Source organism: Notolabrus celidotus, chromosome 2, assembly GCF_009762535.1.
Source record: "Notolabrus celidotus isolate fNotCel1 chromosome 2, fNotCel1.pri, whole genome shotgun sequence".
In the NCBI taxonomy this organism is placed as follows: domain Eukaryota; kingdom Metazoa; phylum Chordata; class Actinopteri; order Labriformes; family Labridae; genus Notolabrus; species Notolabrus celidotus.
This window is the reverse complement of record NC_048273.1, coordinates 20,499,655-20,524,290: the sequence shown is the minus strand read 5'-3', so window position 1 is coordinate 20,524,290 and position 24,636 is coordinate 20,499,655. Positions and strand designations below refer to the sequence as shown.

Sequence of the window (24,636 nt, the reverse complement as noted above, 5' to 3'; positions counted from 1 at the left end):
ATTGATATTGTTTGGCATTGATTACTGTCACCATATGGAATGATAACAATTTTCATCCCATGCATTCTCTGAGATTTTATGCTAATGCCCTCATGAGCTAAGTTATGATTACTTTTATGGCTCATTTGAATAAAGAAATGATTAGTTTAGCGAGACAGTAAGCATTAGATCGTGCTTATGTCAGATTCATTGTCATCATAATATTCTGGTGTAATTACGAAGCATCGCTGTGCCAGAGCACAGTGGATGGTGTTTTGTTGTCTTATTATCCGCAAGAAATAAGGGAAAAGGGGATTTATTTGAAGTAATCACATAAGCCCTCGATTATTCAATATGAAAGAACAGGGAGCAGATTTTGATGTGTCAGTATAACCGAGTAAATACGTTTTTTTTTCCCTAGCTTGTTTTTGACTGATGAATATTTCTGTTTATGAATGTTTTAGCTGGAAATTGCATCACACCACTGCAGTTTGAAATTTGTATATCAAGAGAGGAGCTTTTTCCGAGGAGTCTCCTTCCAAACAGAATAAAGAGAGGCAGTGAACCTAACCTAAATACAAAGTAATAGATGTAAACAGCCTCAGAGAGTGAAACTTCACATTACTAACTTGTTTTTAAGAAGGCCGTTTATCTATTGGATTTAAGTTTGATTGCTGGACTATTGGGCGTCCTCTGCATTGATTTGTCCATGTCACTCATCTCCCCATGTACCAAAAATACCATCCCACACCAGGGCGAGTAAGTAGTTCAGCCTCAAGCCTAATCAATGGAGAGAGGCTTTTGGAGGTTGTTTACTGCGATGCTTTTCGGTCCATGATGCACAAACCCAGCTGGCGTTTAAAGGACAGCAATTTTGTTAGATTTTCCCGAGATTTGAACACGAAAATGTACCGTTATTACAGGGCCTGTCATCATCAGCATGGTTGAAAGGTTGCTCATGTATTTCGGTAGGAGTCTTAAGAGTATTCTCAAGCACACATTTATCTCCTCATTGCTCCAGTTTCTGTTTTCCTACTTAAGAGTAGCGACTGCATCAGTCCTAAATCATAAAACCAGAAGCAGTGATTTTAAAGGCTCTGCAGAGTGATTTAAGTGTTCCTCGGACACAGAGCATCAGCGGGTTTGGCTGTGGGACTTGGGGATCAAACTCAGAAGTCCTGCACATGGCCAAAGAACCATTTCAACTTGAAGCCACAAAGTAGGTGATTGCAGGGTAAATGTATCCCATCCATCCATATATAACCGTGCACAATTGATCCACTTTGAATCTGTTTGACCTCTGTAGTGAAACAAGCCAGGACTCAGTCACTGAATAAAAGGAAATGTGTTGTTTGATTCAGGTGTTTGATGTGCAAACCTTATTCCCAAAAAGTTGGAACCCTGTGTAGAATGTTCACAAAAACAGATTTTAATGTTTGCAAATCATTGCAACCATATGTTCAATTGAAAACAGTGCAAAGACAACTCATCAAATGATGAAACTTTTTATTTCTCATTTTAAAATTGATGCCAGAAACACTTCACAAAAAGGTTTGGATAGAAGTATGTTCACCATTGTTTTGCATCAACTCTTCTTTGACAACACTCAGTAAACATTTGGGAACCAAGGAGACCAGTTTATGGGTTTCATGAGTGAATGTTGTCCCATTCTGGCCTGATGCAGGATTTTAGCTGTTCAACAGTTCAGGCTCTCCTTTGTTGTATTTTTTGTGTCATGATGCACAAAATGTTTTCAATAGGTCACAAGTTGGGACTACATACAGGCCAGTGCAGCACCTGGACTCTTCTACTGCGTAGCCATAATGCTGTAATATGTGCAGAATGTGTTTGCATTTGTCTTGCTGAAATGAAATATGCAGTCTATCCTAAATGGGCTTGGTCCAGGATAAATTGCTGGTGTTTATGGATAATGTGTATTAAATGTTTCCTCTGAGCATGGAACAATTTTAAACTGCACTTGGTTGCAGAAATGAGCTGTGTTCACAGACAAAAGTTTTTGGAAATCATTTTTGAGCCCATGCAGTGTTTTCCACTACAGAGCCATGTCTGTTTTTAATACAGTGCTGCCTGAGGATCACAACCATCTAGCATCATTTTTCGTCCTTGTCCCACTTGTGCAGAGATTACTTCAAATTCTCTGAATCTTTTGATATTTACATGTACTTCAGATTCTGAAATTCTGAAATTCTTGCTTTTTTTTTTTTGCTCAGGAACTTAATTCTGAAATTGCTGAACTATTTCCTCACCCATTCCTCCCAAAGTGTGGTAAACCTCCTCCCAGTTTTACTTCAGAGACTCAGCCTCTCTGGGATACTTTGTTTTATACCCAGTCATGTTACTAACATTTTGCAAAAATTAACCGATTAGTTGGGAGCTGTTTCTCTAGGTGATATTTTTTGGAGCGTTGCAAAACTTTTTCTGTCTTTCCTAACCTTTTTTGAGACTCCTTACTGGTGTCAAATTTTAAATGAGCACACATTTTTCATAAAACAATAGAAGGTTTTGGATTCAGTTTGTTATCTGATATGTTGTCTTTGCACTATTTTCAATACCATATAGCATTTAAATGATTTGAAAACCATTACAATCTGTTTTTATGAGCAATTTAAGCAATGTCTCAACTTTTCTGGAGTGGGAGTTGTATTTTAAATACCTAATGAGAGGACAGCTCTTGATCAGTTAGATCTTAGGTGCTATTCTCCACATCTAATAGCCCTTTGGTTTCCTTTTTTACATTGTTTAAATGCCTTTAAATATAGAAGCTGACATTTTCTTTGATGAGAGAAAAGCTTAGATGTGTCTCCATTAAACATCTTTCATTTCACATCTTTGGTTTGAGTGTAAAAGTTGTAATGTGGCATTGACTGATGCTTTACATAGGTTCTTGTAGTAACTACACATTGTATTGCCGACTTTTGATTGAGCTATGCTGGAGTGCACTGACACAAACTCGAGATTGGCTGTCAAGCTCTGCTCCTTACACGCCATGATTTCATTATTTTTTTTTTTCACTTGGGCTCTTTCTCTCAAGCCAACATCTCTGATAAATTGTTTATCACCCTAAGCATTTTTTTTGACTCCAGAGAGAAAAGGGGGGACTGAAAAAAATGAAGTATGGCTGAAACCCATCATATTTGAAAGACTTTCTTTTTTTTTTTGGTCACATGAGAAAGTTTGATGTAAGGGAGAGGGAGGAAAAAATAGATCCCTCCCTGATGATTGTATGCTTCCAAACAAATAAAGTTTTATAGAGGTTAGACAGGCCAGCTGCCCTCCTTCATACAGATAGATCCTTTGCTTACCCTCAGCTCTTCACCGAGCACCTTGAAGCCGTGCTTTCACCTGATTGGTGCACAAACGGAGGATCAGGCAATACAAGCTGACATTTATCTTCCTTTGTAAAATACCACACTAGTATTTCCCGGCAAGAGGCCCGGTACAGAATGCTAATCTGCTGCCAGTGTTGCATAGCATTTAATCAGAGAAGGATAATTGTATTGGTACTTAATTGATGAAACTTCCAATAAAGTAGAATGGACTCAGCGTTTTCAGGTCAATCTAGCAGAGTTAAAGTTGGTGGTTTTGAATAAACTGTTGCCACACGGAGAAACATTTCACAGCGTAGCTCGTGAAAACAAAAAGTGCTTTTCAATTATAAATCACTGCACATACAGATCGATCCAATGTGTCCAGGTGCCAAACAAATTAGTGCAGGAGAGGTAATAATGATGCTCTTTTTTCTCCTCCTGCTCCTGTGACTGCGAACCAAACCTCATTAGAGAGACAGAGGCTTTTGAAACTCTAACAACACAGTCATCAACCAAGTTGCAGGTAACAGCACAGTTATTCCAAGAGGTGACAAACTCAAAACTGCACTAAAAGAAGCCGTGGTTATTATTCAATGCTGCCTTTGGTTGGGTTCACAGAAGGGCAGCTGGCAATCTCTTTAAGCTCTGTGCAACTCTCCTCCAGTACTTGACGTGTCACTGCTGTTAAAAGCTGCCCCGACCAAAAATATCCCGTATTTGGATTGCTATAGTTTACGTATGTAGTTCGCTTTTAGTTTAAGTGTAGCTGTTGGCATTGCTCACATTTGTAGAGCACAAAGCCACAATATTGATTTCTTTTCTGTTTTTCCTACCCCCTCACCCTCCCTGACAGACACACACACAGACAGACACACACACACAAACTTTTTTTTTTTTTTCTCCAGCCTTACAATAGCCCTCTCTTCGATTGTCAGAACTGTAAAGTGGATTAAATTTCACTCATGCTGCACAGATACTTGTTGTACTTTTTCATTTTGGATAGAAAAATGAGCTTCCCAAGTAAACCACAAGTCTCTGGTGATGGGTTCTGTGATGACAGCATGTTCCCATATTGAAATGAAAAAAACACAGCAGTGTGACAAAGACAAAATTGTGGCGGCAGACAAAAGAAGTATTACAAAATAAGTTCTTAATAGAATTATAACTTCTAACATCACATCTGTTGTCAGATTTGGTTATCTGAGCTATATCCGTTCGTACGTTTACAGGGGTCATAATCCGGACACTTTAGCTGACAAACTACATTTTAATGACTCTTATTGATTTCTTCCAGGACCAGTTAGGCATGTGGATGACATACTGGCACCATTAGTTCACTGGTGCAATTCAGATCAGAAATGTTCACTCAATATGCCAATGTGTGTCAGTTTGATGCTCTAATTCTTAACCGTCCACATATCAGCCCAAGCTTTTTTTTAAAATGGGGAACGAACATGCTCCAAAACACTGCTTTGTGTACATTCAACACATCCAGCTCTGATATCATGTGTCTCCTGCCTTTCATACTGTCTTCCTCTATGTCTGCCCGACTCCACATCTCCCTTTGATTTGCACTGAAAGAGCTCTTTCTCCCTCTCTCTCTCTTCTCCCTCAGGGTTCAGTCGAGCTGCCCTGCCATTTGGCTTAGTACGGAGAGAGCTGTCTTGCGAGGGCTACCCCATTGATCTGCGGTGTCCAGGAAGTGATGTCATAATGATTGAAAGTGCCAACTATGGCCGGACGGATGACAAGATCTGCGACGCCGACCCTTTCCAGATGGAGAACATCAACTGCTATCTTCCAGATGCCTACAAAATCATGTCACAAAGGTAGGAGGAAAAAAAGGACATCTCTCTGCAACTCTAGAAAAATTGATTCTAAAATGAGGGATCTGCCAAAGTTACAGGGCTTTTAGAAAATAATTGACAAGGCTGACAGAAACCGCTTCTTCGTAGCTCGGAGCAACCTGATATGGACTGCTGTCAGTGTCAACCATTTCATTTGTCTAGTTGCCCCTGTTGGCATCCATTTTTCCTGCGTTTAAAAAACATCCTCTGTGCCCTTCTCCTTTGGACTAAAACTGTCCGCCTCGGAGAATAACCGGCCTGCCATTGGATTGATTTACTCCATGGAAAAATAGCAAAACTCACAACAAGAGTGGAGTTTAACAAAAAGAAAGAGAGAAAGAAAAAGTAACAGTAGCTGTCAGCATCGATAACCCTGAAGACATTAATGTTACTACAGATGCTTAGACAGTTGAACCGCATTGGAAGAGAATTACAAACTTCAATCAGAGCTTGGGAGGTGAAGCGGGGGCTGATAAACAAGGAGAAAAGTTAATTTTGTAAAATGAGGGCTGAAATAACTCAAAAAGAAAAAACAAATTTCAAAATATAAACACAACAAATGAACTTCTTAAACAACTTTCTCTAATACAAAACTTTCTCTCTTTTTGCTTTTCTTTTTACCTTTTTTAATTTCACATGACAAACAACTTGCAGATCTGATCTGGCTTGTACGAGCTAATTATTCTGTCTATTCTAATTTACTTTTTTAAACACATTAGCTTTTAAATTGTGTACAACAGATTTAGTATGCTTACACAACATAGGGATAGCCTTTGTTTTGGCTTCTTAGTAAAGCTGAGCCAGTTGCTTTAAGCATAATCCCTTTAATGTTAACCTCTGTGTGGGGGAGGCACGGTATGTTGGCATGATGTGTCTGTCAAACAGACAGAAGAAGAAGAAAAGTACTCCATTACACAAATGTAAAATAGCACAACATATGTATTGAGTTAACACTGAACATGAGAGGCATTGAGGAAACAAAATTATTCAAAGTAAATCAACAATATGTAAAAATATGAAATGTAGTAATTAGGGCCATCAGCGCTAGCATGTTTAAGGTGATGTGATATAAAATTAACTAGGGATGGGAATTTCAAGCCAAACATACTATTCAATAGTCAGTGACATCTCATCATAATTAGTTGCATGTGTCACAGATCTGTGGCTCAGATCTAAGGAATGTTCTCAGGCTAACATAGTGTGACCATTCACATGTCTTACCGTCATGGACAACGATATTTTCACCCGTGCAGCAACTGTTTGAAACAGCCAAACTGTAACTCCTGAATAGTCCCAATTCTGTCACATTAACCAGTGATCACTGGACACATGTGATTGATCAAAATTATCCAGGAATAACTGCTCACTATATGGACACTGATTGGACACTTGGTGCATATTATCCTTTGAAATAAATATACTGTTTATATCCCAGAAAAGCCACTTTGACCTATAAGATTACCTATAAGTCAGGTTTCAGACCACAATGTTGTAGCGGTGCATTTATTTGAATAATAAAACTCAAGTCAAGATCATGAAGTCCATTTCATTGCATTTGATTTCCAAATGAAGACACTGATAAAAGTTGCTTGAAAACTGTTTTAAAATGCAAATTAATGGAATTTTAAAACATGTATTTATAAACGCCTAAAGTAGTTAAGTAGCCTAACTTTGTTAGCAGGACTTTTTGTTTCAATGGATTCTTTTTTTGGTATATATATTTTCTGTTTCTACTTTCACCTCAGTAAATCCTAAACATTAAGATACTGCTTGATACTGCCCCTTTTGTAAACTCTGTTGTTTAAATTTAGTGCTGCCTCCCAACAAGACAAACTCACTGATTGATCACTGACCCGACCGACATGTCCAACAATTTAAAGCCTCTGTCTCTGCAGCTATCACTCATGTACAAAAGGGATGATTTAGTATGAAAAACAAACCCACTGAGGTGCACAGGCCTGTGTACACACGCACCGCTCAGTAGGGTTCCACTGGTAACACCGCAAGCATGAGACCTTATCCAGGAGACCAGTTGTCACATAGGGATGCCACTTGAGCCAAAGTGCAGAGGATGGAATGACATACGAGTGCCACAGAGAGAAATATTGGACGGTATGAGAGCGTCAGCAACTCTGGCAAGCTGCCTTGGGAAATAAAAAAAAATAATGAAATAAAACAGTGGAGCTCTTGTATTCGGGGGGTTTATTGTCAAGCCCCATTTGATGAAGTCAGATAGCTGACTCACATTGTCTGTGTTGAAAGGCTGCAGGATGCATGCTCCCTGCTTGCGGCCCTGTGTATTACGCTGCCCTCAGCCTGGCTCGAACAAAAACAGCCCACTGAAGCACAAACACTGACCCAGCAGGAGCCACCTGACAACAAACCCCGCAACCAGCCTCGTCCAAACTCTGGTTCATTTGTCAAATGCATATCCTGAGAGTGCCAGGGGCTCCAGTTCAGATGTTATTCTGAAAATGTTTTTTAGCATTTCAATGTCACTGCTGAGCCATTGTACTCAGAGCACAGAGAGAAATATATGCCTTCGAAGAAATTGTCCTGCAGTACAAAAGGTCGCTCTCAGGTGGGTGGGTTCAAAAATCTCACAAAAGGAACCTTTTAAGAGTTTTTATCCGATACCTGAAGAAGAAAAAAATCAACTGGGACAGGTATATATTTACATAAAGTGCTGTACGTTAATCTTTTTCTACAGTGTGCAAGTTCTTGTGAAATATATCACCATGGAAGTGTGAAAGCGCATATATGTTTTAATTTATGTGAAAATGAGCCCTAGATTTGAAGAAGCACAGTTCAATCTTTATTCAAGTCATAGAGGCAGTCTTTGTAAAATCAGAGCAGAAACTTAAAACAGTCAAAAAATAGATTCAAGGACAGCTTGACAAACGCCCAAGAGTGCATATGGGACTAATTAGCGATTTGTTTCCTTTTGTCCGTTTATTTACAGGGGTAGACTAAAATAAGAAGCACACATAATGAAATAAAGCCTCTGCTGCCAAAAAGAATTATCTTCCATTGAGAAATGTGGTGATTTTGTTTTTCCTGTTTGGAATGCAGTGTTTGTTTCATGGCTATGAGGTCCGAGCACTTCACTTCTCCGCAAGTTGAGACTCCGGTCTGCGCTCTGGCTCCTGCTGAAGTGTTCCATATGTGGGGCTAAACCCACTGCACACATTGTGAGCGGGGGAAGAAATGTTTTCTCTACTGTACAGTCTCCATCAGTAAAGGGCTGGAGAGCCGAAAATATTTGTTGCCATAATTACCCTGGCCTACTAATTTAAGCGTGTGGGGAACAAATGACATTAGAGGGAAAAGTGTGTTCACGTTTAAACATGTGAAATTGATGCAGTCCTGAAGTGTGGAGAATTGGATTGAGGCTTCGTTTAGTTTGATAGATCCTGTTGGCACTCTGAGTTGTTTTTATATCTGGCTGGCATATTAAATTCATGAGCACAATGATTTTATGAAAATAGCCTCAGGACTATGTGGCTCAATTAGAACATTCAGCTGCAAGCAATTAGTTGACTCAAGTGGGTGATAATCTGTACAGGAATTTTTCACGTGGACACCTCCCCGGCAGATGTGAAACTGCTCGGCAGTACAGTTTGAAATAATTAATTCATTGATAATACTATTCAGCGCGGTGATTTTTCATGTCCTTCTTTCCAGGATTTGAGTATTTAATAATTACATTTCCTCATCTGTGCTGATGACAATGATAACGACTGCAACCACACGCATAATATCTACTAGATGTAGTCATACACCGACCATCTGGTGCTTGGTTTTTATTGATTTAAATGTGACCACGAGTCCTTATCACGGTGGACTTGAGGAGCAGTAGAGATGACAACGACACATCTCAACTAATCATTGTCAGTAAAAGCCATATTAAGAAATTCAGTATGAATAAGTGGCTTACATCGATTGATTTATCTTTGACTAATGAGCTTCATTGTAAGTATTCAATAACAAGGTCATTGATTGCTGTAACATGACATGGTTGGGTCCTGCTGTGCCTCGTGGATCATGGGGTTTCTATGCAGTGTGTCTTGACTGGAATGATCAAAGCAGATAGCTCTCCAACAGAGGACGTGAGATTCATTAATGAGATTACAGGAGAGTTAGACTTAGTTAATTATAATTAATCATTACTCTGAAAACTATCATTAGCATACACCATCGGGTGTTTGAAAATGTTGATTTTTTACAGCTTATATTCAATTAATAGAGCGTAGCTGACTTGTAATGTTGAAACGACCCAGTGATATTTACATCTAATCAGCTGTAGCTTGGAAGTTCTTGTCCATAAATGTGAGTCACATCTGGAGACTAAATGATGCTGCTTACACTATTTATATCAGTGACAGGACCGCTTGTAAGGCTCTCCGAGGGGTTCCATTGTTGCTGCCTGACAGCACTCTGCCTTGTTCTTTCTCTCCCCACATTCAGGGCTAGTGTTTATTTAAAGAACAGCAGATTAAGATTTCATAAAGATTCAGATTCAGCTCGGGCATTTCAGAGGGGTGTACACAAGTTCATGGGCCATGAAACTGCTCTCTACTCAAGACTACACCGGTTATGATGATGATAATGTGGTAAATTTAAAAGTGAAGCAAAAGCCATTGGTGATACTCGCTAGCAAAATAACAAAATCAACAACCAACAAATGATATACAATAACAACAGTGTCAGACAATGTGACAGAAAATTAGGTATAATGAAGTCAAAATAACTATGTGACCAAATGCATGTTAACATCATTGTTGGATGACTAGGAAGCATGGAGTAGCCAACCGTTTGTTACTTTATCTTAATAAAAGTTAACTTACTTGAAGTTTCTATACAAGTTAAAATGTCATATATATCAATGACAATACACCATTACTAGGGGTGTAACGATTCATCTACTACATCGATGTATCGATTTATACCAAGCGGCAAACTCCGGTCCCAAACGATGAAGCCAATGCGGAAGTGATATAAACTGCAATACATCGAAAATCCGCTTGAGGCTGGCTGCAGAAACACCGGAAACCACATAGATATGAATGGGAAAAAGACGATCTTTGCAGCATTAATAAACATGTTTACAGCCTGGTTCAAAAAACGGCTTGGCCCTACAACGCTAATCTCTCTAATGGCACACACTGTACGGGGGGTGAATTTTTTTCTAACATGACGGTTAAGAAGATATTAAGATTATGAGTTTTGCCCAAATAAGGACATGACTGACGTGACTCCCGGTCGGGAACACACAGCCATTGGCTAAGAGACTCACACTACGTCACACTCTGCCTAGTTGAGTTCCGCATTACCAATATGGCTGCTGCCGTCGATTTGCTTCAAAACAGCTCTCAGGAACAGATGGGTGACGTCACGGATACTACGTCCATATTTTTTACAGTCTATGATTTATACTCCTATGATCTGACTACAATGATCTGGGCTCGGCAAGTTGGCCTTCAGGACGACATGTATGGATCTAACATTGTTTTAAAAGGTAATAAATCGATTATATCGATACTAGGAAATAACGCATTGGATTTAAGCACGGCAGACTTTATATGGATGTGGGCTTTTTGAACTTTTAATGATGAAGACGTTAAACATTACTAAATTCAGGCTGCCTGTCAGTGACGTCATCGCCACGTGCCAGCAGACAACAAAACATAGCATGGCGGATGGCAGAGGAGAAACCGGCGAGCGAGAAATGATCAAGCCACCATTGCGGTCCAGCGTGTGGAAACACTTTGGCTTTTGCAAAGACGGAGATGTTCTAAAGAAGTTGCTCGTTGTTTGTAGGATAATAAGGTCAAGTAAAGTACCGCTGCAACACGACAGATCTATCCAACCACCTACTAAGGCACCATGGGATTTCACACGTTTATATCCATAATTAATTTAATACCTGAATCCCTTACAAGAAACAACAGGAATCTAGGACTGTCTAGTATCAAGATATTTTTTTCACAGTCACACTGGTTGAAATTTTGGCTAAAAAGTTACTGAATCGATTTCAAGTCACTGAATCGTTTCTATTATCGTTCTAAATGAACCAATATCATCCTTTAATCGTATCGGCAACCACGAATCATGATACGAATCAAACCGTTGTTAAAAAGAATCGCTACACCCCTAACCATTACATATATGATCCATTTGGCTCCTACCCCTTTGACCGTATTAGCACTATTAATGATGTTTATGGGATCATTTTTTATCAAACTCTTAAAACTCATTTTAGATGAGTTGGACTTCAGGAGTCTCTCTTTAATGTCCTCGACACCCCTCCATTCTTCTTGTTATAAAAAGGCCATATGCAGTGTCCATAAAAAGTTTAAAACGTATGAGTGAATTTTGATTCTTCTTTTTTAATGACAAAGTAATAACATACTCTGAAAGTGTGATCTGAATTAATCGCACATATAAAATGCAAATTGTGTGTTTGAGTAAGTATTCACTCCTCCGATGTCAGTTTTTTTCCGATGATGCTTCTTTGGCAGCAATTATAGCAATTACACTGGATACATCTCTGTCAGCTCTGCTTTTCTGAAGTCTGCAGTTCTTCCCCGTCTCTCCTAACAAATCTGCTAAAGCTCTGTCAGGTTACACAAGGCCAGGCGCGGACAGCATTTCTAAAGCACAGCCGCAAATTTTTGATCTGGACTCCTGATATTTACACAGCTTTTTTTTTTTTTTTTGAAGTTATTCCTGTGTAGCTTTGTCCTCATGCTTTGATGTGCTTGCATTGCAGTCTGTAGTTTTATAAAGGTCACATTTAGACCTGCAGTATGTCACAATAGTACTTCCATTGACTTGAGCGCCATGAAGGTATACCTTTCCTGGTTTGCAAATCAATAAGTGAGATTGAGGGATGTGAGTCAGACAGCCTCTCCCCCTGCTGAGCACCATTGGCAGCTCCAGTAAATATAGAATAAACACTAGCATGTGACAGTAATTACAAGTTTTTACATGATAGTTAGTTAAGCCTCAAGTTGAAAGCAGGAAGCTAATGGCTAATTTCTAACAGCCTATTTCCTCTAACATTATTGGATCACCCCCTTTGAAAATATTCTAAATATACCAATATTGAGGCTGATTATACATCTGGCATGTGTGTGTGAGTGTGTGAGTGTGAGTGTGTGTGTCCTGTTTGCAACAGATTGTTTCTTTCGCTGCCATTTTGTGGCCCTGGAAATGATTTAATTTTTCAATGGCCTGTCTGCTATCAACAGGCTTGCCTCTTGAGAGAGATGTCTGCCTTGATAATTGTGCCATGAACCTCATCAGCATTTCAGATGAAATGGAGCTAGACGGGTCACTTTGAGTTTAAGAGACGCTAATTTGATTGAAATTCAAACTGGGAGCACCAGGAAGTAGATTGTGCCTTTTTCCAGTAATGTGCTCCCCTCACTCATGTCGCCTTTTTCTCTCTCTCCAGTTACAGCAATTGTTTCGGCTGCTGATGTTATTTTTCATATTGTGAATTCCAAGTGGCTGCTCAGGCTTCCTGAACACTTTGGAGTTGTGAGGGGTTTAAAACTCAGCAGCAGGGGCTTAACAATCAAGAATTCAGTAATTAAAGAGCATTATGCCTTTTAACTGGTGTCACATGATTAGCACATGAGTCACTTGGAATTTGTATAAAATACCTACTCTTCTGGTTAGCACACTTGCTACATTAATACATCGCATTTTGTCATTATACCAACAGTAGGAGTATACATGTAAAGCATAGACTGTATATAAAATGGACGTCATCTTGCTAGGGACGAAGTGAGGCTGCCACAAAAACTGCTCCCCCTACTGGCTGGCTGCAGTATAGGTCAAAAACTCTGTCTCCCACATTTATTTGAATGGGGCTGCAGTCAAACTTTAAAAATAAATGCAAGTGGTACCAAGGTTTCTCACATCTGTACGCTGTGGTGATATGGAGTTGTTATTTGACTGTTTTGTGTTCAAGGCCTCTTTTTTCTGAAAAGTTTATTTTTTGTTAGTTATCAGTGGTTAAAAAACGGGCTTTTACATCTGGGTTTGCTTTGATTGACAGCTGCCGCAGAGAGAAACTCCGTAGGACCTTGGGACGGTACACTGTAGAGCGGAGCTTGTTATTGTTGAAACACACAAGTTCCCTACTACGCAGACTCTGGCTGCAGAAAATGTACAAGATGTCTGGATTCTTGAACAGGATATTTTGGCTTCAAAACAGTGCAATGGGAAAAGGTTGAATGACGCTGTCCATTATATATACAGTCTATGATGTAAACAAGTAAATGTGTATAAAACACACGTCAGAGTAGTTATTCAGTACAAACAGATCTGTCTTTTGTGACATGACATTAGCAACACGTTTAACTTCATGTGTATCATACTCGAGGTAATTCATTATGTAAGGCATTATCTCTGTGTCCCGTTATTCCTGTGACATGCTTTATGACGGCAGAGGAAAAGGTTAAATTGCATGGGGATACATGGTATCAGGAGTGCTATCAGTTACACCTTGTTGGCATCTTATCGCGCCCCTCGCAGCTGTCAGCGGGGAGTGCTCATTTTTAAAGGAGATTTGCATCAAATCCAAGCAGCATTTTCCACGACACTCTAATTGTACTGATGTGTGCCTCTCCCAAAAGGTCAGAGATGTGATGGGATTACATTTGGAATACTGCAGCGTGATTAACGGCCTGGTCGGGGGAAATGGAGGCAATCAGAGCAGAAAGTTTCACCACCCTGCTCTTATTTTAGTGTTACTTTGGTACACTTAAGGAACAACCTGACCTTTGTTTAATTTTGAGTGGTTTTGAATAAATGAATGGTGGATACAGATGTGGGATTTCAGCCAATGGGTATTCCAACATATTCAGGGCTCTTTAATCTTGAGTTTTTGTTCTTGAAACTTGAAAAGCTTAAAATCATGTTGTCTATACAAAATACATCATTATATATTTTCCTCGATATTATCTATTCCATTAAAAGATTTCCAAACAAACATCCCTCCAAAAAAAAGGGTAATTTGGCCACCGAAGCATTTGTATTGAGCTCATTTTCCAGCTGATTATTCTTTCTCTTGCATTATGGGATAAAATGAATTAATACTCATTTCTTTCTTCGGGAAAATCCTGTCGAGCAGTCAAGGTATTTATAGAATTAGAATTGTTCACTCTGGAGAAAAGTAGAGAAAATCTTCCTTTGACTTAATATTCATCATGTACATGATTAATTACTATATAGCCTCAGACTATCAAAAGATAGTCAGAGATATCATATTTTACATGTATTTAATTAGCGTGCACTTTGAGACCTGTGCCCTAGCAGGCCCGAATGCTGAACTTTTTTTTTTTTTTTTATGAGTAGAATTTCAATTACATGCTCGCTCTCAAATTGACGGCTAGGACTGTCTGCGTTGAAGAATTCATTAGGGCTTTTTTGAATTGGTCTCCGGAGATGCAGAAGGTTTCACAGATGAGAAAGAATCAGAGTCACACAGTCCCGTACATCAGGGCACCACCGAGCTGCTCCACAGCTCTGAAATTAGGGCAATATATCAGACAGAGCTATCAACACTTATGTCAACATTGTTTCAAAAGAAATATGAGTTTTTTTTTTTCCTTTCCGGTGCTTACTGTTGTTTAATACATCCGCCTGAGAGACGATGGCAGGTCTGTGTCTCATTAGTGTCATGAATTTTATTTTTGATATCATTCTGTTTCATATGCCTAATATAAACTAGACATTCATTTCCCCGGTCTCATTGGAATCTGTTAGATAAAGCACTGTAATTTATATTGCTCCTGCATGATATGCTTATGCATGAGCGGGGGGGGGGGCAGAATCATCAAAGTGACCATATAATATATGGAAAGCACTGCAGAGTCATGAAATATTACCCACCAAAACAGGCTGCGTATTATGGGCCCAGCATGAGGTACGTGTTTTAATTCCACAGCAGTAATTCATTTCCATAAAAACAAATACAATATGCTGATATTCTCATGTGTTATCGCACGTGAAGGTCAATAATGAAGTGAAATTCCCCCTGAGACTCCAACTAAACACACACACACACACAGGGATGAAGACACAAATATGTGTCATTAGGGCTCTGTGATATAACACACTGCTTTCACATTGCCAAAAGCAAAACAAAGGAAAAAAAAAACACCTTCATTTCTTTTGGTAAAAATTATAAAAGTGCTTTCTGATTGAAAAAAAAAGTGTGCACCTTTTAATAGCATGCATGCTGGTTGGGAGAAAAATAACAGGAGGGAGGGGAGATGAACTGCCTTTGTGCTGAGAAGAAAAAAAGAAAAAAGTAATGGCTAATTCTTTCCCCCTGCCGTTTTTCTGATTTATTTTCCATTGAAACACAGGAGCTGTTTGTTTAAGTTGCTGAATAATTTTTGAGTTGTAAACTACAACACTCTCCCGCGCTCATGGTATGCTTCTCCAATGTGGTTGTTTTCAATCTGAAACCTAAACAGCGTCAATTTCCAGTCCCCTGTGTTTGTTCAATGCTATACACCTCAAGAGTAAGCAGCCCTGCACTGTTCTGCTGTGCTACCTAATATTATATTAATAACATTTGGACTCAGAGCAGTGATTACCTCAGCAGCCCAAAACAAAAAAGCAAAACCCAAAGCGCAATACAATGCAACCAGTAATACATTTTCCAATGATCTGCTGCAAATGGGCGCACTGGTCTGGGATAAGAAGAAACAAATATTATCTCTGGTCTCTGCTAAATCAGCAGAACACAGTTATTGATCTGGCTCCTCACATTGCCAATAGAAATTTTAGTCCCCTTGGTAGCAGAGACGGCTCGCTCGGGGTATTGATGTCATTATCATGATTTCAGTACAGCGAAAGGGTGGTCACCTGCAATTCCCAAGGCTTCAGAGCTCGTCACCGGCTCAATTAGAATGTCTGCTCTCCAGATGTTAAAGGCAGGGACCAGAATTGACTTTAAACACTGCTGGGTATTGCTGCCAAAATGGAAAATAAAAGGTATCTACAGTATGTGAGAGCTGAAACATGGTTTTGTTCTGCCAGACACAGAGCTAATTTTACTAATTTAATTTTTTGAGTGGTAAGACGCTTTGATTGGTATTTTTTCTGCTCTTCCGGGGTTGTGATTTATAGTGGCTGCCACTAGAAATCATTAATGAGACCTTTGATGGCATTTTGGGTGCAAATTCAAGAGCTTCATCTAGCTACTCAGCATGGAAACCCATTCAGGGAAGGAGCCGGCTCGAATCAATAAGTCGGGACATTTGAGCGAACACAGACTTTATATTTATCTCGTGCAAATGTGCCCCACCAGGCGCAGATGTGGGGGGTAAATTCCACACTCACATGAGGTCCCGTTGCAATTGTAATCCTAAGTGAATAAGGCTTCATCTGTCTCCATCAATACTTGTTGCATTGATTTGTGTTGTGTGTATTCCCAGCTTAATTCAATGCACAATTAAGACTTATTTTGTATTTTCAAGAGAGCCAGGTGCATAGCTGCAAAAACACAGTATCCACTCAAGGTTTGGTTGAACCGTGACCATCGGGAACAAATTTCTGGGAGGGATTATTAAGTACACGGTTAAGTGTGTAACAGCAAGATTCACTGAGAAAATCAGAGAATGTGACACTTTTTTTTGTCATTTACAGATTTGACAGATGACACTATTTCAGAAAACAGTCCAAACCTTTTTCAAGCTCTTTAAAAAGACAAACCAAACAGTACAGGGCTCAGATAAACTCTCATGCTGTATTAAAAGCAGACATTCATAAGGCAAGCGCTGATTGATAGCTGCAGAGTCAGCGCTAGATTTGTTGCAAACAAGCGAATACGCATTGCAACTTGCTAACAACAGTTCCCTCTTCTTTTTTATTTCTGTATTTACCCCTTTGTTGGGAATAATTCCAGCACTAACCTGTGCTTGAGCTTGGCGTGTAAACAATGTTTTAAAAGTTTGGAATCCAGTTTCTTCGGTTTATGTTATGGCACAAGTATTAATGTGATTCTGTTTTGTTTTTTCTCCCTTCAGATGCAACAACCGGACCCAGTGTATTGTGATCACAGGTTCAGATGTCTTCCCTGACCCCTGCCCGGGGACCTACAAGTACCTGGAGGTCCAGTATGAGTGTGTGCCCTACAGTAAGTATGAACCTTGTGTCATGAATTGACCCCCCCCCCTCCTCCTTTCTTTCTCCCACACGCTCCCATCCTCAGTTTCTCTTTCTTTGCCCTCTCTCTCTCTCTCTCTCTCTCTCTCTCTCTCTCTCTCTCTCTCTCTCTCTCTCTCTCTCTCTCTCTCTCCTCTCTCTCTCTCTCTCTCTCTCTCTCTCTCTCTCTCTCTCTCTCTCTCTCTCTCTCTCTCTCTCTTTCTTTCTTTCTTTGGTGTCACACCACATTCAGTCCCATTTCTTCCTCCTCCTGCCTTGTCCAGACAGTCTACTCCCTCCTTGTTCAACACCTTCCAGCACCTTTTACTGCAGTCTCTTCTTCCATCTGTGTCACACCATGAACTTTTCATGAAATATGACCTGTAAAACCCTTCAGTCCTCTTCTGCACTACCTTTATTATTGATGCGCTCACCGTGTTTCCAGCAGATCAACGAGCCTGGTTATGATGTAGCAGAGTAGAGGGAGGGGGTTGAGGAAGTCACGCTGACTCTCCGCGCTGGCAAGCGAGCGTTTCATTACTCAAGTCATGTGCGGAGAAGTCTATCAGGCGCAAAGCACAGCTCACCTTGATGGCTTAATATACATCCATAGAACAGGTGTTGAAATTTGTAAACAGATGTTTCATTATGTAACGCAGCAGAATGGCTTCAGTCGTAAGTCAACAAGGTAATATTTCATCTAAAGAGATAGTGTTAACATTTTGTCGGCACCTTGGATGCTAAAATATTCATCGCCATTCAGCTCCCAAACAATCCTTAGATTGCCCTCTGTCCTTTAAGCTGCCGTCTTCATTTGCAATTTGTGAGGGAAATTCCCTCACGTAACCTTTACAAACTGATTAATGACAACGATGAAGATGACTTGCCGGAATCACTAATCAGGTGGAACTGGAATAATGAGAGAGGGAACGAAGGGAAGAGTCAGAGAATTATTTTTTATGCTGATGTCTTTAGGTGTTCTTTAGTTTAGAATCAATTGAAAAGGAAAATTAAGCCCAAAATATTCCTGACACCATTTTTTGGAGCTCATTTCTAAATGTTTAAATTTCCTCTACATAGCTCATTATCAGTATACCTGTTCAAGCTGTCCCCCTCAGTGTCGAATCAGAATGCATTAGTGAACATCATTAGATGGTGAAACTCATTACAACTTAAAGGTTAACCTCTCTGAGGCTTTTGAGGACCTGTAATTAAAAATGGAATAAGAAATAATGAGTATTTGAGTCTCCCTTATTGAGCAGAGCCAAATCCTGCAGCTTTTACCTCAAACACCAGACTGCTTTTTTCTTTGCTTTCCTTTTTTTTTTTTTACTTGCCTTGTTGTTAAGTGAAGTATCGATCCCATGTCTTGCTGTGTTACCTCAAACCTTAATAGTAGGATTAGCCTCAAGGTGCACTCATGTCCACCCACTGTAATGATTGTCTTTTGCCTCTGTCTTGCACCACGGAAACAGTCAAGCCCGCAGTGGTGTGGGGAAAAAAATAAACTTCTATCCAAGGACTCTCAGTCCTGGAAAAGTCTGTGTTACAAATATTTTAAACAGGTCACTTTAAGCCGCTTCAAACATGCATGTCTGTAGCACCGTCTTTTTGCTTCTCAAGGTCCATGCCCAACCAGAATAGGAGAGAGAACACAGAATGTTTCCTATCGCAACTGCCCTGGTAAGTGTTTAGTGTTGTCCCAGTGTGATCCAGTCCGCACAAGCCCAGTCCAGCCTTTCCCACTCAAGCCTTGTTGTAAACTGTGGTAGATTGTGATTTACCGGCCAGTTCTGTGTTATGTTTCTTTCCTTGCACTAGCCCTCTGTCTCCTTTTACCCAAAAAAAATCCATATACCCCAGATCATTTTGTAGAGTCAGAGCAGCGCCTGTGAAAGGCAATCATAGGGGAAGATTTACTGAACTTTTCAACACCAGAGCAAACCTTTGGAACACTGTTGAGTCATGAGGGCTCAGACGTTACTCCAGTTCCCTAGTTTTTAAGATGGGACAGATCATGTGCCAAATTGTGAGATTTGTGATTAAAAACGTTACAGTGGTTCAGGAGCTTAGGATCCCCAGGATTTACTGAGATACAAGACTTGGGAAGTTGTTTTGCAAGAAAACGTATTAAATCCCCATTAAGCTGATCAACGACGGGACTGCAGACAGTGTCCCCATTTTGACTGGAAACTGCCGCCCCTTTAAAATCCATCTGTGCCATGAAGTATAACAGGAAATTCAATAACATTATATGATAAGCAGCTGTTTTCTGCCGTTTTACTGACCGAGTGTGATGTGCTGTTAAATTAAGTCAATCTATTGTCGAAGCCATCACATAATCATGCAAGCAATTGAGAATATTTTACTTCTGTGCAAGTGGCCCTTGCAACAAGTTGCCTGCATTTACACCATTTCCATCCTTTTCGGCTTCATAATTTGGTTCCTGCCATGAACTGCCCTCATTAGCTGCATTATCTTCATGTTCCAGCCAAGGATGTAAATTCTGCCTTCACCTGGCACTGAATTGCCCTCTGAATTGGATCAAGTAATTGTATGGATCAGACAGAATAAAAGCCAGGCCTCCTTTTTTATTAAGACTTTTCTGGTGCAAGCTATTTTGGTAGTGGTGAGTTAGAAAGAAAATGCCGTTTCCATTCTGCCCCGGCAAAACTGTAGTTGTGCTAGTGGGCATGAACAGTCCTCAATGCTTATATCTTTGGTTTTCATCACATCGTAAAGCCAGTAAACCCCCCACTTCTTGTGACACTGATGGCCAGATTATGAAAATTTGAAGTTAAGCTGTGACAGCATGATTTTTGGGTCCCCTTTGGCGTTTTTGTTTTGGGCTCAGTTTGTCTGTTTTTATTAAATCTACTTTATGCTTTTATGTAGATTAAATATTGAAGTCACTGAGAGAGCTCAGAGATGACAGCAGACATCCTTCCATGTCCAGATTTAACAGTTATTATGAGTGATGTTTAATCTTAATTAGAATCTATTAGTCGCTTCTCAAACAAGGGAGTTCCCTAGAAAGTCTGTACTGTCTAAGAGAGAAAGTTTAGACTCTATGGGTTTAGTGTGGGTTGGAATGTTTCTCATGTTTGTGCTAATGTTGAAATATTAAAAGTGACTGACTCTCTTCCCTTCCCCTGTGCAATCTGCAGGAAATCTCCTTGGCTATCTGAGTCACTCTCCTCATCCACTGACCGATTTCTGATCACACTGATTTCTATTTCTATTTCTATTTTTACATTTCTACTAACGTCATCAGGTCTTCAGTCATGTGCTCTCCTTTTCTTTCCAGGCTTCCTTCACCCCATTTTCTGTCTGTCCTCTCTGTCCTCGTCTCCTTTGTTTCATGCTGCTGAGGCAGCCTCTGAGAACTCAACTGTTGATAATTTGTTTGCTTCCTATCCATGTTTGATCACTTAGTTAGCTGCAACGCACTTGAATTTCTCCAGCAGATTGGCATCATTTACGGATCCCTCTGAATCTCTGTGTTCAACACTGCCTGTTTTTGTACCACTAAAGCTTAGGTCAGACTCAGCATTATAACAGATTCAAATTCTAAGATGGACCTGCACTAATTGGAGCCAAGGGGGTTACGGGATTCAAGCGGAACCTAATTTATTATCATGCACATTATCCCACAGTGCAATCTGGCCCAGAGTGTGTGTACAGCCAGTATTTCAGTGCTGAGCGTCAAAGGCAATCTAAAGTTGATCTGGTTTATTTGACCCCATTAGAGACAGAAATCAGAGGACGTAGCCCCAAAACAACTTCAGGTGTGAACAGTGAAGTGCTCTCCTCCAGATTTAAATTACTTCTGTTTTTTTTTACTCCAAATGAGTCGTCATTCATAGAAACAAAAGCTAAATTAAGTCAGAGAAGTTTCATAATAATGAAATGAGATCCATTTCATTTCTCTGTTGAACAAAAGCAGAGGGATTAGCACCTTCATAACAAGAGGCTGAACAGTTTTTAGATTTTTCCATAGCTTTATTGAACGACTGAATTTCCTCTTTGACCTCTTCTACTTACCAACTGAACGGAAGGGCAGGTGTTTTGCTTAACTTTTCAATTAGGGGAACACATGACTTAAACAGTCTTTTAGTCTGACCTCAGCTTTAGAATACCATAATGAATGTATTTGTATGAAAATGTAGCTTTGAATATTTTTTTCTACAAAACATCAGTTTTGTCGTTGAAAATAAGGTGCAACTATTTTTGTATTTTTAGTCTCTTTAATGTGTTTAATGAATAAGTCATTGACTTCTTGGATGCATTGAGTGGGTAATGCTGCTGAGCACAGTGCCTTCTTTGAGTTTGCCCATCTTGGTTAATTTATAGAGAACTTATATTGGAAAGCACAGAGCAACTCTACAAACTAAGTGCAGTGTTTTACTGTGTAATTCAATGCATGATTCATAAGTGATTTTACATTGCTTTTGTAAAGCTCGAGTAACTCTGGTTGTCTCCTATACCAGTGTAGATGTAGTTGTAATGATACTGCTTCATTTTGTGTACATGGCCTGACACAGTTGTTAGTCAGTCTTCTGTTATGCAGAGTTGTGTAGGTATTAGTTCATTGAAGCGTTGTCCTGAACAGTCAAATGGCATGCTATTTGTAAATAAATATATTCCCAAATAGCTGAATATATTTTTAAACTGCTTTGTGTTGAACTTTTATTTTTGAGAAATTGAAACAGGTACATTTTCCTTTTTGAAACGTTGTGGTTTATGGTGGTGGGTGGATTAAAACAGACAGTTTCAAAAGGGCTCTGTTTGGCCTTTTAACACAACCAAAGATGAGACTAGTGAAATCATTCTGAGTATAAAAAACTACTTATGGGCTGAATGATCATTCACTGTTATAGCCACAGGTTGGAATTTGACTTTCAAAAACGTTTTTGTAGTTATTTTTCAGATTGAAGGGAAATCATTATTTTACTTGTCTATAATTCTTAATCCCTATCTCAGGCTTCCTTGCCTGTGATTCAGGTTGATATAAAATATAGTCTTTGGCTAATTTAAGAGTTTGAACTCAACTGAAGGCCAACAGTGACAGCACACACTTTATGCAATCCATCAAACATAAAATCCATCCACCACTATGCTTTTAGCCAATTGCAATGATTGGTCGCAGACAATGTCTCATTTTCTAACCTAACTCTTTTCTAAAACAGGACCTTGACGGCTGTGTGTTTCCTTTCTCACAACTCTCCTGCTTTTTCTGAATAGGTCTGCCCGTCTTTGTCCATGTCTCATAACGTGTTTCTGCATATGTAATCGTAGCGATGACATTTAATTCATATTAATCTCTTTTTTCCCCTTGCACCCCTTTCATTCTCTCTTCCAACGCTTAAAATAGAAGTGGAGCAAAAAGGTAAATAACAGACACGATCCAAACCCTAGCTCCTTGTTTTGTGGCATCTGGTTGTAAACTACCTTTTTTTCCCATGGTGGCCCTGACAAACCCATCATAAACGTTATCCTTAAAATTCCCCCGACTGTAATATTAACGTCCAGTGTAGTGCAACAAAGGAAGTGAGGCTGGCCTTAAAAACAGACAGCTATAAAGCAGCCAAAAGATGTAAAGGGGGCATACTGGCTGCAGTCCACATGGGCTTCCTCTCCTTTTTCTCTCTGGGTGTTTTTGCTACTCAGTAGATTCTCATATTGCCTGGCTTCCAAACCCTTTTCCATAGCATGCCATGGTAACAGTGTTTCTTGGCCCCTTTTTCAAACTATTGCTTTCTACTGTCCCCTTTTCTCTCCGAGAACCCCTCTTTCTCACTCTTCTCCCCATTATTCTCACCTGACCACTTGCTGCTCTTTTCTATGTTGATTCTTATGCCTCCAATGCCCCCAGAGCGACAACCAAACCTCAAGAGACCCTTACTGAATATTTTAAACCGTAATGGTCGTGACATTTGCACCACTTGGTAATGACAAGCCTCTCAGGTATATACTGTAGAAGTGGTGGTGTAACTGAGAGATATCTAAGTACACATAAACATTTTGCAGACTCTGCTGATTCCTGCTCTCTCATAACCTCTCCCGTCTGTTGCCAAGTGACTTTAGTTGGCTGCATTTTTTTTATGTTTACAGGACCAATTGTTTCGTTAAGTTTTGTTTCTGTTCTACGTCCCCTCATTTGTGTTTTACTCCCAACAGTAAATGTCAATGAGGCCAAGCTTCTTTTTGTTTCAGAATCCTTTATATACTTAAATTTATGCTTAACGACTTTCCTATTCCTGTTTTTCTTTCTATGCACAAAACCAAAACCCTTATACTGCTTGTGAATATTGGATCTAGATGGTAGTTGTGTTTTGGCCACTTGTTAATGCGTGTTTGTTCCCACTCCTCGTGGACAACCTGTTAAACAAAATGAGGACTTTGTAGAGATAACATGGATGTTAGATATATTCTTTTATGGTTTATTTTTCACATGTTAACCAGTGGCTGTTTCTCATTCTACTTTTCTCCCATTACTAGTTTTTCTTTGTCCTGGGACTCTGAAAGCTGTCGGTGATCCTTCCTTTCTATTTGAAGCGGAGCAACAAGCTGGTGCCTGGTGCAAAGACCCACTGCAAGCTGGTGACAAAATCTACTTTATGCCTTGGACTCCATACAGGACAGACACTCTCATTGAGTATTCCTCTTTGGATGACTTTCAAAACGCTCGGCAAACCATCACCTACAAGTTGCCCCACCGGGTGGACGGGACTGGATTTGTGGTCTACGATGGTGCCGTGTTTTTCAACAAGGAGAGGACCCGCAACATTGTGAAGTTTGACCTGCGGACTCGAATCAAAAGTGGCGAAGCCATCATCAATAACGCCAACTACCACGACACATCACCCTACAAGTGGGGTGGGAAAACAGACATTGACCTGGCCGTAGATGAGAATGGGCTGTGGGTGATCTACGCCACGGAGCAGAACAACGGCATGATGGTTATCAGCCAGTTGAACCCATACACGCTACGATTTGAGGCTACATGGGACACAGCCTACGATAAGCGCTCAGCCTCCAATGCCTTCATGGTTTGTGGAGTACTCTATGTGGTCCGCTCCACATATGAAGACAATGAAAGCGAGGTCAGCAAGAGCCTGATTGATTACATTTACAACACCAAACAGAACCGTGGGGAATACGTTGATATCCACTTTCCCAACCAGTACCAGTACATTGCAGCTGTGGATTACAATCCGCGAGATAACCAGCTCTATGTGTGGAATAATTTTTACATCCTGAGATACAATCTGGAGTTTGGCCCCCCTGATCCAGCACATGGTAAGAGA

General features: G+C 39.9%; 1 protein-coding gene across 9 annotated transcripts in view; it reads left to right on the top strand.

Annotated features, from left to right (window-relative positions):
• The window catches only part of adgrl2a (adhesion G protein-coupled receptor L2a), a 96,957-nt gene that overhangs the window by 36,641 nt on the left and 35,680 nt on the right, over positions 1 to 24,636 (top strand). For all 9 annotated transcript variants that reach the window (XM_034673747.1, XM_034673812.1, XM_034673796.1 and 6 more), the window contains exons 3-5: positions 4,924 to 5,137; positions 17,209 to 17,318; positions 23,828 to 24,628. In XM_034673747.1, coding sequence (XP_034529638.1) covers positions 4,924 to 5,137; positions 17,209 to 17,318; positions 23,828 to 24,628 — 1,125 coding nt within the window. The remainder of the gene's footprint in view (positions 1 to 4,923; positions 5,138 to 17,208; positions 17,319 to 23,827; positions 24,629 to 24,636) is intronic.